The sequence below is a fragment of the Crinia signifera genome, chromosome 4 (genome assembly GCF_055691185.1).
Source record: "Crinia signifera chromosome 4, ASM5569118v1, whole genome shotgun sequence".
Lineage (NCBI taxonomy): Eukaryota > Metazoa > Chordata > Amphibia > Anura > Myobatrachidae > Crinia > Crinia signifera.
In genome coordinates this window covers 106619923-106633971 of record NC_139220.1, presented here as the reverse complement: position 1 = coordinate 106633971, position 14049 = coordinate 106619923, and the positions used below count along the sequence as shown (strand labels likewise).

The window sequence follows — 14049 nt, the reverse complement described above, 5'->3', positions numbered from 1 at the left end:
GCGTCTCCTGCGTGCACGCCCCATTCTGGCAGGCAACGTGAGACGGCACAATGGGAGCCTCTCCGATGCAGCGGCCCCATCTGTATATACATTGCTGGCACAGGCCACTGCCCACCAATGTATATTTTTATGGCGGCAATGTATGCATTGCCAACAATGTAAACGTTGCAGCCGCCACTGCCCACCAATATACATTGTTATGGTGGTAACGTATACATTGCTGGCGCAGGCGAATGGATTTCTCCCTATGTACCAGGCTGCAAATGATCATTGCCATGCACATAGGCGGGATTTTGCCTGACCGCGTTTACCTGATCGCCGGGCTCCGAAAATACGCAGCCCAGCGATCAGTTCTGAATCAGGCCTCAAGAACAGAAATGCACAGAATAATATGGCCGCTGTTCCCACCCTTGGAATTCAAACACGCCCATTATGTAAATAGCCTTATACTGAAAGATTTTCAGCAAAGTCTTTTGCCTCCTGAAAATCTTTTGCACTTTGGGGAAAATAGCTCAGTGTGTACGCACTACTTTGGTGAAAGATAAATCTATCAGAGATTTTGGCAAAGTCTTTTGAAATGAAAGTCTACAAGTGTGTATGGGCCTTAAAAGCTATTTCTAAAGGTTCATACACACTGGGCGACTATGTCCAGCGTGTATGGACAGCGATGATGTCAATCATCACTGCGGGGAAAGCCGCTCAGTGCATACACCTGCCCGGTGCCGACGGAGGGGGGAGGACGGCGTTGCATAGCGCAGAGCTATGCAAAGCCATCCTCAACGCTGCTCATCTGCTGGTATTACCAGCAGATAAGCGGCTTTCCTGGCGATGATGCGGGAGCACGCAGCAGCGCTCACCGCTGGGGCATACACACTGGGCGGCTTTGAGCTGAAAGCTGTTTGGAGCGGCTTTCAGCTCAAAGTCACCCAATGTGTATGGGCCTTAAGTTTATTAATTGAGACCCCACCAAGCCAGTGCCCCTCTACCACTAGCAATAAAACTAAGATAAATGGGAAAGAGGTTACATACCATCCCAGCCACTAATACAGTCTAACTCACTTTAATTCTTAATACAATTGCACAATTACCTATGATAATGCAGTATGCAAGGAAGAATGATGCAGACTCAATACTGGCAATGGCATGTACAGTTTAAATACCTGTAATGAGATGAGATGAAGAAGACAGGCGTTACATCACAGTTGGTCTAGGCTAAGTCCAGGCTTGAGCTATGTCACTGTTTTCTCCATTCAAATCAGTGTCCCCCCTTTATTTGAACCTGGCAAGTATAACATAACCAGTACAGGAATTCTACTTCTACATGTAATGTACACATTTCCCATTTCTTTTCAACTTTCCAACATTTTCAGATTCTTGAAAATTGGTAAATGGTAACCTAATATGTATTTATATAACTACAGAAAGAGGGAGCATTTTAATATAATCTGTTTTCAAAAGACACTTGCACCCTAATATATACTGCATTATAGGCAATAACCTGGGAACCATCTCTTATTGTAAACGGTGAAAAATGAATTTTAAGCAATTCACGTGTCACAATTCGGAGTGTGAGAAACATGTTCTTACCATTAAATTGTTTCTCTGGACTTGATCTGAATTACATTTCTAAGGGATTCCTGTGCAGTGTTCAGTCTGCAGGAGATCTGTGTCTGGCCTGCACTCTCCCAGCAGCATGCCTCCTGTCACTCTGGCACACACCTCTCTGCTGCAGGCCACTGGCCTAGATAGTGATGCACAATATGCGCTCTCCCTGCCATACATACAGGCTGTGGCCATGCTTTTACCACAACGAGTTTCCCTTCTGTTCCTTGACAAGGGCGCAGAAATCTTGGTCACATGACACACTGATACCAATCCTGTGAAGCCTATTGAGCCATCATTTCACCACAGCCTACCTGCTGGTCAGAGACACTGTACGTATGCTGGGAAGAGACTTCGAATCAGACAGTGCAATGATGTCTCCAGTATAGCTGTATCTCTGTATTTGCTATGTTAATACAGTCTTGTGCTTTACCATCCTGCTGCACAGCCTGGCTCGCTCAAGTGGTTACACTGGTCAATCCCTCCTTTGGTTCCAGGTGATTCTTAGAGCTTCTGCTATTATCTGGGAGCTTTGCAGGGGTGCCTCGAGTTGGTATGCAAGGATCAATGCAAGTTGTTTATGGTCATTGTAATAGGCAAAACCAGAGATGATTGCTGCCAGTCATAAACTATGAGAAATAAGAGAAGTGAATCCTGACCCTCACCACATCATTAAACCTAAGCATGACCTACAGATGTAGCGCTGACGCATGCACGTCCACGGCACTCAGCGGCGGGGAGTGGAAACCCTGCTAGTCTCCACTTCAGGTAGACGGGCAGGGTTTGTGCGGGGTCCGACAGCTACGGGGAGGTGGCGGCGGGCTCCATCAGATTGGGGCACACTCGTGCGCTCCCTTCTGGCGGGTGGCGATAGAATCTGTTGAGAGCTGATCAATCTGTGTAAACACAAATTACTTATTTAAATTTTTTTTTTTCTTTAAATATCTCATTATACTTACTTGTCTGGTAAATTAACAGATTATGTAAAAACCTTATTCCTTAATGTTTCTCACATCTCTCCACTTGCAGGACTTGACAGGAATAGATTCAATGGACCAATGTCGCCAAACTCTGCAACAACACAACTGGAATATAGAGGTATTTAGCATTGTGTCTGAAAGATGGAGCTCCCTGTGCAGTGACAGAAGTTCTTAAGATTTATGTGGTCACATCTTGCACAAAGGCTTGTCATAACCCCACTTTAATTATGCATTTTTTTTATTAATATTTAGGCTGCTGTCCAGGACAGATTAAATGAACAGGAGGGAGTTCCCAGTGTGTTTAACACCACACCTAACCGGCCACTGCAGGTGAATACTGCCGACCATAGAGTGTACAGTTATGTGGTATCCAGGCCACAACCAAGGGTGAGTTTCTGAGATTTGGGTCTGGTAGCTGCTTGGCATGTGTGTCCCTTGTATGTGCAACTATGTAACATGCCTCTCTCTTGTTTTAGGGGCTCCTAGGGTGGGGTTACTACCTAATTATGCTTCCATTCCGTATCACATATTACACATTGCTTGATATTTTTAGGTAAGTTGCTTGCATTTGTTTGCTTACAGTTGATACGAATGTTTCCACAGCCTCTGTCTTTTTATTTTTAGGGTTGCTCTTCGCTTTATTCGACCAGACCCACGAAGCAGAGTCACAGACCCAGTAGGGGACATAGTATCCTTTATACAGATGTTTGAAGAGAAGTATGGCAGGACACATCCTGTATTTTACCAGGGGACCTATAGCCAGGTAAACTAGGTGTATGGCATTACTTAAAGCTGTTCGACTTTTGAGACAAAGGTGCTCGTTTATCAATGAGTGATACATTTTGTGACTGATAAGACATTGCATACAATAAATGTTGCTCCAGCCAATCAAATCCTCATGTGTTCACCTGTCATGTGTTTGAACAATAATTGGAAGCTGATTGGCTGGAGCACCATTTATCATGTGTGACAAGTTTGATCACTTGTTGCTAAGTGAGCCCCATATGATCAAATATTTACTTAAATTGCTTCTAAGTTTATGACACAAATATCATCAAAATCACATGACATAGCTGAGTTTCATATACAGTATCATTGATCTGTTATAGTGTATATAGAGAGATAGAATAAAACTTTGATCTAATTAGGTTTCTCAGAAATTTAAAGTGCATATTTGTTAATTTACTATCAAAACTCACAGACATTTTATAACTATGATCTATGAAATAGAACTAAAAAGTGCCTGGATGAGCAGAAAGCAAAAAAAGTCATAACTTCTTGATGTGGGCGCAATACTATTTACATACCAGGCAATGGATATAGGCTTTTATTCAGGTCTGATCGCAGTACAAATTTGTTCTCAAAATGGGCACTGCAGGTGGGGCAGATGTAACATGTTCAGAGAGCGTTAGATTTGGGTGAGTTATTGTGTTTCTGTGCAGGGTAAATACTGGCTGCATTATTTTTACACTGCAATTTAGATTTCAGTTTCAACACACCCCACCCAAATGTAACTCTCTGCACATGTTACACCTGCCCTACCTGCAGTGCACATGGTTTTGCCCATGTTGAGAACAAATTTGTACTGCGATCAGATCTGAATAAGGGCCATAGTGTGTGTTCAGAATAAAATGAAGGTGAGGACATGGGAAATGAGTGGAAAGATAATTATCCTTTTCTCAGTGAACTAGTATGAATAGAATCACGGTCTCAGACCATTTCCATTCTTATTCTGCATACTGTAGTACTGAGGGATGGCATGGATTGGACGTTTCAGGCTATTGTCTCCTCCTGGTTTTGGTCAAGGACTCAGTGATGACCTGGTAGGAGCACTAGAAGGAGGTTTTGCTGTGTAGGTCCAATTAATACAAGCTGTCTTTGATTATATTAGACAGCAATGAGCCTTGATTCTGGACTTAAGCGGGCTCAGATTAACTCTGTGGGGCAGATGTATTAAGCCTGGCAAAGCGATAAACTGGCGATTTAATGCCGGTATTCAATCCCCCCGGCACTATTTCCGACTATTCCTTATGGGTGAGGTTGAAAAGGATTAGGCAGTTATTTGTCCATCTCCCATGGGCCGGCGCCCATTATAATTTCCTTCTCCAAGGGAAATGAAAGAACAAAATTCCAAGCACCAATTAGTTACTCTAACCTTACTTCATGTGAAATGGGTAATTGCCACTTTTTTTAAATAGGAGAGAGGATTTATTGTTCCAAAGATGTAATAAATATCTAGTGCGGGGCCTCTCCATTATATTCAAAAAGGACATAAAGCTTAAATCAATCTACTCAAACATTTAAAAAAAAAGATACAAAACAGTTCTCACACTTGTATTTGTGATAGTGTGTCTTTTAGTAATTACACTTGAAAATAGGAAATGATTGAAAGACTGATGCTTTAAATCTAATAAGTCTAAAAAAATCACTGTTACCAGAAATCGCATCCCTTTATATATTTCCCTTAGTGTATACTTTGTGTAGACCATAGTATTCCTGTGTTCTTCAATCGGTTGAGAGTTTTTTTATTTTTAGCGTAAAAAATCCTTTTGTTACATTATCAGTCACTTTTGTAAAAAAAGAATGTTGTCTTTTATTACTATATTAATGCATTATGTCCTCATGTAGGCCCTAAATGATGCCAAACAGGAGCTGCGCTTCTTGTTAGTATATCTACATGGGGAAGATCATCAAGACTCTGATGAATTTTGCAGGTAAGTCTGCCTCTACCGGTGGTGTTTTAAATGTTAAGTTACATGGGGCTAATGTGGTCACCTACTGTATTTAACAGGAACACCCTTTGCACATCCGAGGTCACTCATTTTGTCAATAGCAGAATGTTATTTTGGGCATGTTCCACCAACAAACCAGAGGGATTCAGAGGTGAGTTATATTACTGTACCATTTTTTTCTATCTCATATGAAATGTGCAGATTTAATATTGGAATAACTAATCTAATTTCATATAATAAGTTTCCCAGGCCCTGCGTGAGAACACATACCCATTCCTTGCCATGATCATGCTGAAGGACCGCAGGATGACTGTTGTTGGTAGACTGGAAGGTTTAATCCAACCACAGGACTTAATTAACCAGCTGACATTTATCATGGAGGCCAACCAGACATACTTGGTGTCTGAGAGACTAGAAAGGTAAATCAGTGAATCCCTCTCTCGTATGTTTTATTTTCTAAAAACTCTTTATGTGCTAATGTTTTCTCTTGCGCATTTTACTAGTGAGACGTGTATAAAAAAAAAGCCTTATTTGGTAAATTTACAGGTATGCGGTCATTAGGGACAGCATCTATGTCAATAGGTTGATACACAATAGTTTAACACATGGAAAAATGTTGACTTTAATATTTTTTTTTTTACTTCATACTTCACCATCCCAATGGGCATAGAATATAAGTGGGTCAAGCCCATCAAGGCAGCATGGTAGGTGCAGCTAGCCATGCAAGGGTACGCGGTACAATTATTATAGTGTCCATGATGACCGACACCCAAAGGAAATTAAAACTCTTGTCAACCGTTTTCATATTGACGAAAGCAGGATGACCTATTGTCTGTCGACCTAATGACCCATACACAATTTTCAAGAATATAAGATTACTAAAATGACATAAGAATAAAGCGGATTCTTGACCAGCAAGTTTTAAGAACCAATGAAATAATAGGACGGACTGCAGACTGAGGAAACTTTTCTTTTCTGGCACGACACAGAGGCTGGATGGTGACCATCATACAATCACTTTTTTTTTTTTGATAATTAGTCTATTCATTCTCAAAATTTGCTGGTAATTGTTTTGCCTTCAACTACTGTCAAGAATCCTGCTTGATTTGATTTTAGTGGACTTTTCCCCCTGTTAATTAAACTTACTACACTAGAAGGCTATTTTTTTTTCCAATTGCCTGTGCTCTATACCATGAATTATGAAGCTGTTGGAACCTTCTAAGAAGGAACTATTGAACTTGAAGATAGGGATGTAGTAAACTTTTTTTTTTTTTTTTTTTTACCAGTTACATAGTCACATAGTAGTTAAGGCTAAATAAAGACTTGCGTCCATCTAGTTCAACCTAGATTTTAGTGGGTAATAATCTATTATCTTATCCCATAGTTACACTAAAAGGGGGGTATTCAATGTCAGAGGCACGGCTGTCGAGCTAGCGCGACAGCCGTGCCCCTGTCCCGTTCTCGCTTACCTCGACTGGAGCTCGGCAGTCGGGATTCAATGTCCCGGCCGCCGAGCGGCGAGAAGGGGACGTGGCCGCGAGTTGCGGCCGGGAAGTGACGAGCTGCAGCCGGCAGCTCGTCACTTCCCGGCTGTTCTCTGCAGAACGAGCCCGACAGCTAGAGATGTCGGGCTCGTTCTGACAGAAAACCCTGTTCAATGCTGTCGGGGAAGACAGCATTGAATAGGGCCCGTCGAGCATCTCCCCCACGGGAGATGCTCGACGGCGATTGAATCTCCCCCTTAGTGTTCTCTGATGTCCATAAAGACAGATTATGATCATTGTTAGTACCCCTGGATGTTTTTAACCAATAGATGTTTGTCCAATCTTATCTTAAATGTATTTGTTGTGTCTGCCGACACCACCTCGCCTGGAAGAGAGTTTCACAATTTTGCTGCCCTGACTAAAACAAATTTTCTTCTAAGGGAGTGAAATCTTCTTTCCTCCAATCTAAACTCCTGCCCACGTTTCCTGGAGTCCTTCCTTACAGTAAAAAGGGTGCTTGACCGTTCCTTGTATTGGCCCCTGATATATTTGTACATCTTAAACTAATCCCCCCCCCCCCCCTTAAGCATCTCTTCTAGCTTAAATGCTCCATTTCCTTTATTAACTTTGTTGCTCTTCTCTGGATTTTTTCCAGTTCTATAATGTCCTTTTTATAGTGCGGGGCCCAGAATTGTACTCCGTATTCTAGATGTGATCTAACCAATGCTTTGTACAGTGGCATAATTACTTTAGAGTCCCTAGTTTCCATACCCCTTTTTATACATGCTAGTATCCGATTGGCCTTATAAGTTGCTATGTGACATTGAGCACTGCACCCCAGTTTGCTATCAATTATGACCCCTAGGTCTTTTTCATTTTCTGAGTTACCCAGTGCCACCCCGCTTAGGTTATAGCTAGCACATTGGTTATGTCTCCCAAGACGCATGACCTTGCATTTGTCCACATTGAACCTCATTTTCCACTATTTTGCCCACTCATCTAATTTTATTTAGATCGTTTTGAAGCGTTGAGATATCTTAATTTGATATAATTACTCTGCTCAGTTTTGTGTCATCTAGCTTGTTCGTCCCGTTTGTGGTACCTGTATGCTCCTCAGTCTGCTCGTTTAACAGTTCTGCTTTTCCTTTATCTTCTGTAAAGCTTTTTCCATTGATATTGGTTAATGGGCCTAAGTTTTCATTAATTATTCGTTTACTATTGATGTATTTGAAAAACTTTCTTGGATTGGTTTTGCTTTCATCGGCTATACATTCTTCATTCTCCCTTTTAGCTACTTTGATTACCCTTTTACAAATTGTATTTAATTCTTTGTACTTACGGAATGCCTCCTCATTCACATTATCCTTGTAAAATTTAAATGCTTGTGTCTAATTGTTAATTGCTGTCCTAACTTTTTAGTCCAACCATGATGTTTTTTTCTTATTGAATTTACCCTTATTGCATTTTGGGATGTATTTAATACTTAGTGAATCAAGTACATTTTTCAGTGTATACCATATTTTCCTCTGCATTTTTTCCCTCAAATAACTTTTCCCACTCAATTTCTTTTAAAGAAAGGGGTGTACTGCCTAGATATTCAGGTTTTGCTGAAAGCCACCAACAATTAGGCACCTACAGGGCACATACCTTGTCTTCACTTTTTATTGCCCCTGCTCCCTCCAGTTGTCACACTCACTGTATAGGTCACTGGAAAGCAAATTATGCAGATATTAAAATAAGTAACATGTATTTCAAGAAATGTCTTGGGGACCACATTTTCTATATGTTCAATGGTAGATTTCTTTTAACGCACCTTTTATGTTCGTATGGTATGGAAGCTGCTGTATAAAAACCTAAAGCTGAGAAAAGCTTAAGTTGTAGTTAACAGATAATTCATTTTAATTTGTAAGTGAATAATGGAAAGATAATTGGCTTATTCTTGTATTACAATATAATGCTGGCAAAATGAGAACTGAAGACTCTCCGCTCTTTAGATTTAGAGAACATGTTGCTTAAATGATCCTTCTAGGATCAGGGCAAGGTGCTGGGCTATGAAGGCAGCACGAGGGGGGCAGGCTAGGCCTGCCGACGTCACTTTTGGGCCAGGCATCTACGGTGGTGCTGCGCTTCACCTGTGATCAGATGCCATGTGCATGCCCAAGGCATCTAATTCATACAATGGGGATGGACAGGCAGGCTGTTCTTGCAGGGCGCATTTTTCCCTAGCGTGAACACAATCAGTTGTGTTCAGTTCTATAATTATCTGTACAGTTGCTCACTATACCTGCAAACTGCAGTCTCTTCATTAATGTTGGTGATCTTGGTGCAGGGATAAGTAAAATTACGGAATTACGTCAGTTTTTTTTTTTTGTTTTTTTTGTACACTTTTCTAATTGTTCCAAGCAAAAAGCTTAAACCAGAACTGTATTTTAGCACTTTTTGGGTTTGTAGGCAAATTCCACGTACCATGCTAAGAGCTGTGGCATTTTCAGGGAGGAACGGAACCAGACACAAGTATTAAGACAACAGCAGGATGAGGCGTATCTGGCATCCCTGCATGCTGACCAGGAGAAGGAACGTAAGAAGAGAGAGAAGCAAGAACAGAAGAGAAGGGAGGAGGAGGAAGAGCAGCTTAGGCAGCAGGCAGAGGAAAGGAAGAAGAGGGTAATGTAATACACATTATGTCTGTGGTGACACAATTACTTTATTTTATTGAAGGGAACAGAACATACCTAACAGTAGTAATAAAAGCTACAGTCTAAGCAGGCAGACGTGCAACAACATCAGCAGTATACAGTAGTGTAATATATACAATTAAATCTCATTCTGCTTTCTACGCAGAAAAGCTTACTCTGTAATTATGTTAGTTGGGCGCCCGCTAAGCTATTTGCTTAGTTTTGCGCATCCCCTCGCGGGGCTCGCTGCGCTCGCCACACTATATAAAATCAACTCCATGCCGACATGGATAGTGGGGGTATGAGCGTACTAACTATAGTGGGCGCCCAACTAACATATAAGTACCACTTACTCTACTGTCTTTGAACAGAAACCAATGTTCTGTAAATATTGTGGATATTTGCTATAACTTTAGAGCTGTACCAGGGCGCAGACATCACTTTATGTGCTCAGTTCATGATGCTACCACTTTTTCAGTGGTTTGATACATGACTTCTTTCAGCAAGCTCACACGGTTTTCTCATGGTTTTCTATTTTATATCAGTATCTGGGCCAGATGTACTAAGCTTGAAAAGTGATCAAATGGAGAGTGATATACCATCAGCCACTAAGCTCCTACCTGCCATTTACAGACTGTGTTTGAAAAATGACAGGTAGAAGCTGATTGGCTGGTGGTTTATTTGAAGTGTTTGGGGATTATCCGAACAGCCGCTTATATAAGGTGCATTGTGACGCTACTATAACTGTCTGCAGTCTAGTTACAATACAGTATATAATCTTCAACAGAACCTGCAAGAAGAGAAGGAGCGCAGGTCAGAGGGTCTCCCAGAAGAGCCACAACTGGACCATCCCAATAGTGTAAAAATCATTTTCAAGATGCCAAATGACACCAGAGTGGAGCGAAGGTTCCTCTTCACACAATCGCTATCAGTAAGTTTCCCACAGGTCGTGCTGTTCTTGTCTGCCACACTTCCTTTTACCCTATTGGAATGAGCAGTGAACTTTACAGTGCGTACACCTGCTGAGACTTATCTTTTTTTTTCTTTTTTTGCAACATTCTATGTTGATTCGATATCTATGCGTGTGATGTAAATAAAATAGAAAAGTAGATTTGCCAGGCTAGAATAGTACAAATCGAATCAAAAACCAGGTCTCACAGTGTGTGACACCACTGTGTTACACGGTCTAATAATGTGTAAACTCATGGCCCTCCAGCTGTTGTGGAACTTATTGTCCCAGCATGCCCTGCCACAGATTTGATATAATGGATTGCTAAAATTGACAACAGCTGGAGGGCCATGAGTTTGATCCCACTGGTGTAACATCATTCATATGTGTATTAATTTAGATTTAATAATTGTTCTATATTTGGTATAGTCAAATGTTATTACAATGCAATGCAACTTTTTGTTCTAGAGTCAGCAAATGACCTCTAATTTCTTCTTTCTTTTCTTTTTTCTCTCCCCCCTCCTTCAGGTGATTCATGACTTTCTTTTCTCCTTGAAAGAGACACCTGAGCAGTTCCAGATAGTGGCAAATTTTCCTAGAAGGGTGCTGCCATGCTTTCCTACTGAGGAAGTCCCCGTGCCTCCCACCCTCCAGGAAGCTGGACTGAGTCGTTCACAGCTTCTCTTTGTACAGGATCTCACAGATGAATGACAGAGCTCTATTTTTATTTCCCCAAGAAAATATGGGGAAGAAGGAAAGCTAAACAGCCAGGTAGGGAGGAATGAGAGATACCAATTCTCGTTGAAACATTACTTTTTTTCCTTAATGACTGCTGCTACTGACTGTATCCAGGCAAGCATGTAGCAGTGAATTGTCTTTCCCCATTTGAAGGGGATGAAGTCCAGATGACCACGAACATAACAATGCAGGGAGATGCGCAGGGTCCCATTTGGTATTTTCAGAGTGACAAATAATCTGTCCGTTTGCAGGAGGCATTTGCAGAGCATTGCCTTGCATGCCTCTCCACCTTGGCAAAGGAAGATCCGCCTCTACCGAGTTTACACCCACATCCACCCCTCAAAGGGGCAGAACTGTTGTCGTTTTTGTTTGAGACACAAAGTTAAACCTCTTTCCTGACTTTGTATAAAGCATTTTTTTTTTTTAATTTACCATTTTTTTTCCTTGTTACTTTCTAAAAAGACCAAAGGAGAGAGATAGGCAGCTGTCTCCATCATTAGTGGATGTTCAGCGGATCCAGCGGATTTTGAAGAGTGTGTGTGTGTGTGAGGGATGTCACTTCAGGATCGGAGGGGTCGTGGTAATTGCCAACCCTCCTGTAGTGTAATAAAGGCAATATATAGTGACTGGTCTCCCTGCTTAGATGCCTTCTTGTCACTAGTATACTGTATGTCCCGACTGGACTATATTCCAGATTATAATTTATTCCAGATATTAAAAACATTTTAGAGTTTTTCTGTGTGTTAAATGTGTACATTTGAAAATAATTGGGGATATCCAGTAGTTCATGAAATTACAGAATTGTTAAGCATGTACCATCCTTTACTGTGATTTGCATTTTTCTTTTTAATGCTCAATTTAAATGTAAATTTATAGATTTTATTTAATTATTATTATTTTTTTGTCACATTCCCTTATTTCATACCTGGAGATTAACCCAATAAGGGTCTGTGGGGTTTATGTTGTAGGCCAGGCCAGGCCTGGCCAACATGTAGCTCTCCAGATGTTGTGAAAGTCCCATCATGCCTTGCCACAGTTTTGCTATTAGAATGCTAAAACTTTAGCAACGCATGCTGGGATGTGTAGTTTCACAACAGCAGGAGAGCCACAGGTTGGCCAGACCTGGATAAATACATCGGTGGAGAAGTTGCCCATGGCAACCAATCAGTTTTGAAGTAGAATTTAACAAGTACACTATAAAATATGTAGAAGCTGGTTGATATACGCAACTTTTTTTTTTTTTTTTTTCACTGTTTGTTAAATCTACCAATCAATCCGCTAATCCTGACACTTTTTAAAAAGCTTCTGCAGTGCTACCTAGAAAATATAAATGGATGTTTTCACTGGGAGTTATTCTCAAAGTACTATAATAAGAGAAAAATGCTAAAACGTGGAAAAAAATAGTTGCATTGCTTTTCTTAATGTTATGAAGGTACAATAATCTCTTCAAATAAACTATGGTCTAATTTTTTCATTACATGTCTGAAAGCATATTCAGTTTGCCCCCCCCTTTTTTTTTTCTTTAATAACAGTGAGCAATGTCCAGAACAGGGGTAACCAACTCCAGTCCTCAAGAGCTACCAACAGTTACTGTTTTCCAGGTTTCCTCAGAATCACAAATGAAATAATTAGCCCCACCTGTGAATCTTTTATAATGTATCATTGAGAAATGAGTACACTTGTGCACAAGCTAGGTTCTCTGGAAAAGGTGAACTGTTGGTAGCTCTTGAGGACTGGAGTTGGCTACCCCTGGTCTAGAACAACCAGCACTAGATGGACTAATCTGGTAATGCACTAAACATAAATAATTTACATAAATAAACTAGAGATACTTCCCTATTGGGGAGTGTTCCTTCTTTTATCCCTGTTTCCTTTTTTAGGATTTCTTCTCATCACGTGCAGGTTGGTTGATATGTGAAAAAATGAACATGCAAAAATGGGTTTTAACTTTCCTTTCATTAATATCCATTTCCCTGAGGAAATTTTTCTTAGAATATTCTTTTGATCATTAAAGTACGTACCCCACTCACTATTAAAATCAAATATATGCGTTTATCAAGGTATCTTTCTACTGGATGACGCACCCGTACTCACGATGTTAGAATGCTGTGTGCAACGCATATAAAGGTATCTTTTTCCTCTTATTTTCATAAAATACTTTTTACTCCAAACACGCAACAAACTTAAAAACATCCAGACATTTTGGACCGACCAAGGAAAAAGATGGTGATGATGTGCAGTCTACACATGCACATTATCACCATCTGTTTCCTTGGTCGGTCCAAAATGTCTGGATGTTTAAGTTTTGCTGTGTGTTTGTTATTTTCATAAAATACTTTTTATTCCAGAGGAAAATGATACCTTTTATATGCGTTGCACAGCATTCTAACATCCTGAGTATGGGTGCGTCACCCAGTAAAAAGATACCTTGATACACTCATATTTGATTTTAATAGTGAGTGGGGTACGCAATTTAATGATCAAAAGAATATTCTAAGAAAAATTTCCTCAGGGAAATTGATATTAATGAAAGGAAAGTTAAAACCAATTTTTGCATATTCATTTTTTTTACATCTCAACCAACCTGCATGTGATAAGAAGAAATCCTAAAAAAAAAAAGAAAACTGGGATAAAGGGAGGAGGAACACTCCCCAATAGGGAAGTGTATCTCGTTTATTTATGCAAATGATTTATTTGTAAACTATGACCTTTTCACTTCTACAGAGCAACTAAGAAATGAGGTTAATTTGTATATATCTATTGTAGTGTTGTGTGGAGTCCTCTGGGTAAGACTCTAGAATACTCAGAGGGGCGACCTGTAAATCATTATAGCGCTTCGTTACCTTCAAAACCATATATTTTACTAATGCACTAAACATGTTGCACTAT

The 14049-nt window shown here is 40.4% G+C and overlaps 1 protein-coding gene across 1 annotated transcript in view; it reads left to right on the top strand.

The window, feature by feature from the left end:
• The window catches only part of FAF2 (Fas associated factor family member 2), a 21013-nt gene extending 8374 nt beyond the window's left edge, over window positions 1–12639 (top strand). The window contains exons 2-11 of the mRNA XM_083182148.1: window positions 2632–2700; window positions 2835–2969; window positions 3059–3135; window positions 3207–3345; window positions 5211–5296; window positions 5374–5465; window positions 5556–5733; window positions 9291–9462; window positions 10261–10404; window positions 10951–12639. Coding sequence (XP_083038274.1) covers window positions 2632–2700; window positions 2835–2969; window positions 3059–3135; window positions 3207–3345; window positions 5211–5296; window positions 5374–5465; window positions 5556–5733; window positions 9291–9462; window positions 10261–10404; window positions 10951–11133 — 1275 coding nt within the window. The 3' untranslated portion in view covers window positions 11134–12639. The remainder of the gene's footprint in view (window positions 1–2631; window positions 2701–2834; window positions 2970–3058; window positions 3136–3206; window positions 3346–5210; window positions 5297–5373; window positions 5466–5555; window positions 5734–9290; window positions 9463–10260; window positions 10405–10950) is intronic.
• The last annotated feature ends 1410 nt before the right edge of the window (window positions 12640–14049 follow it).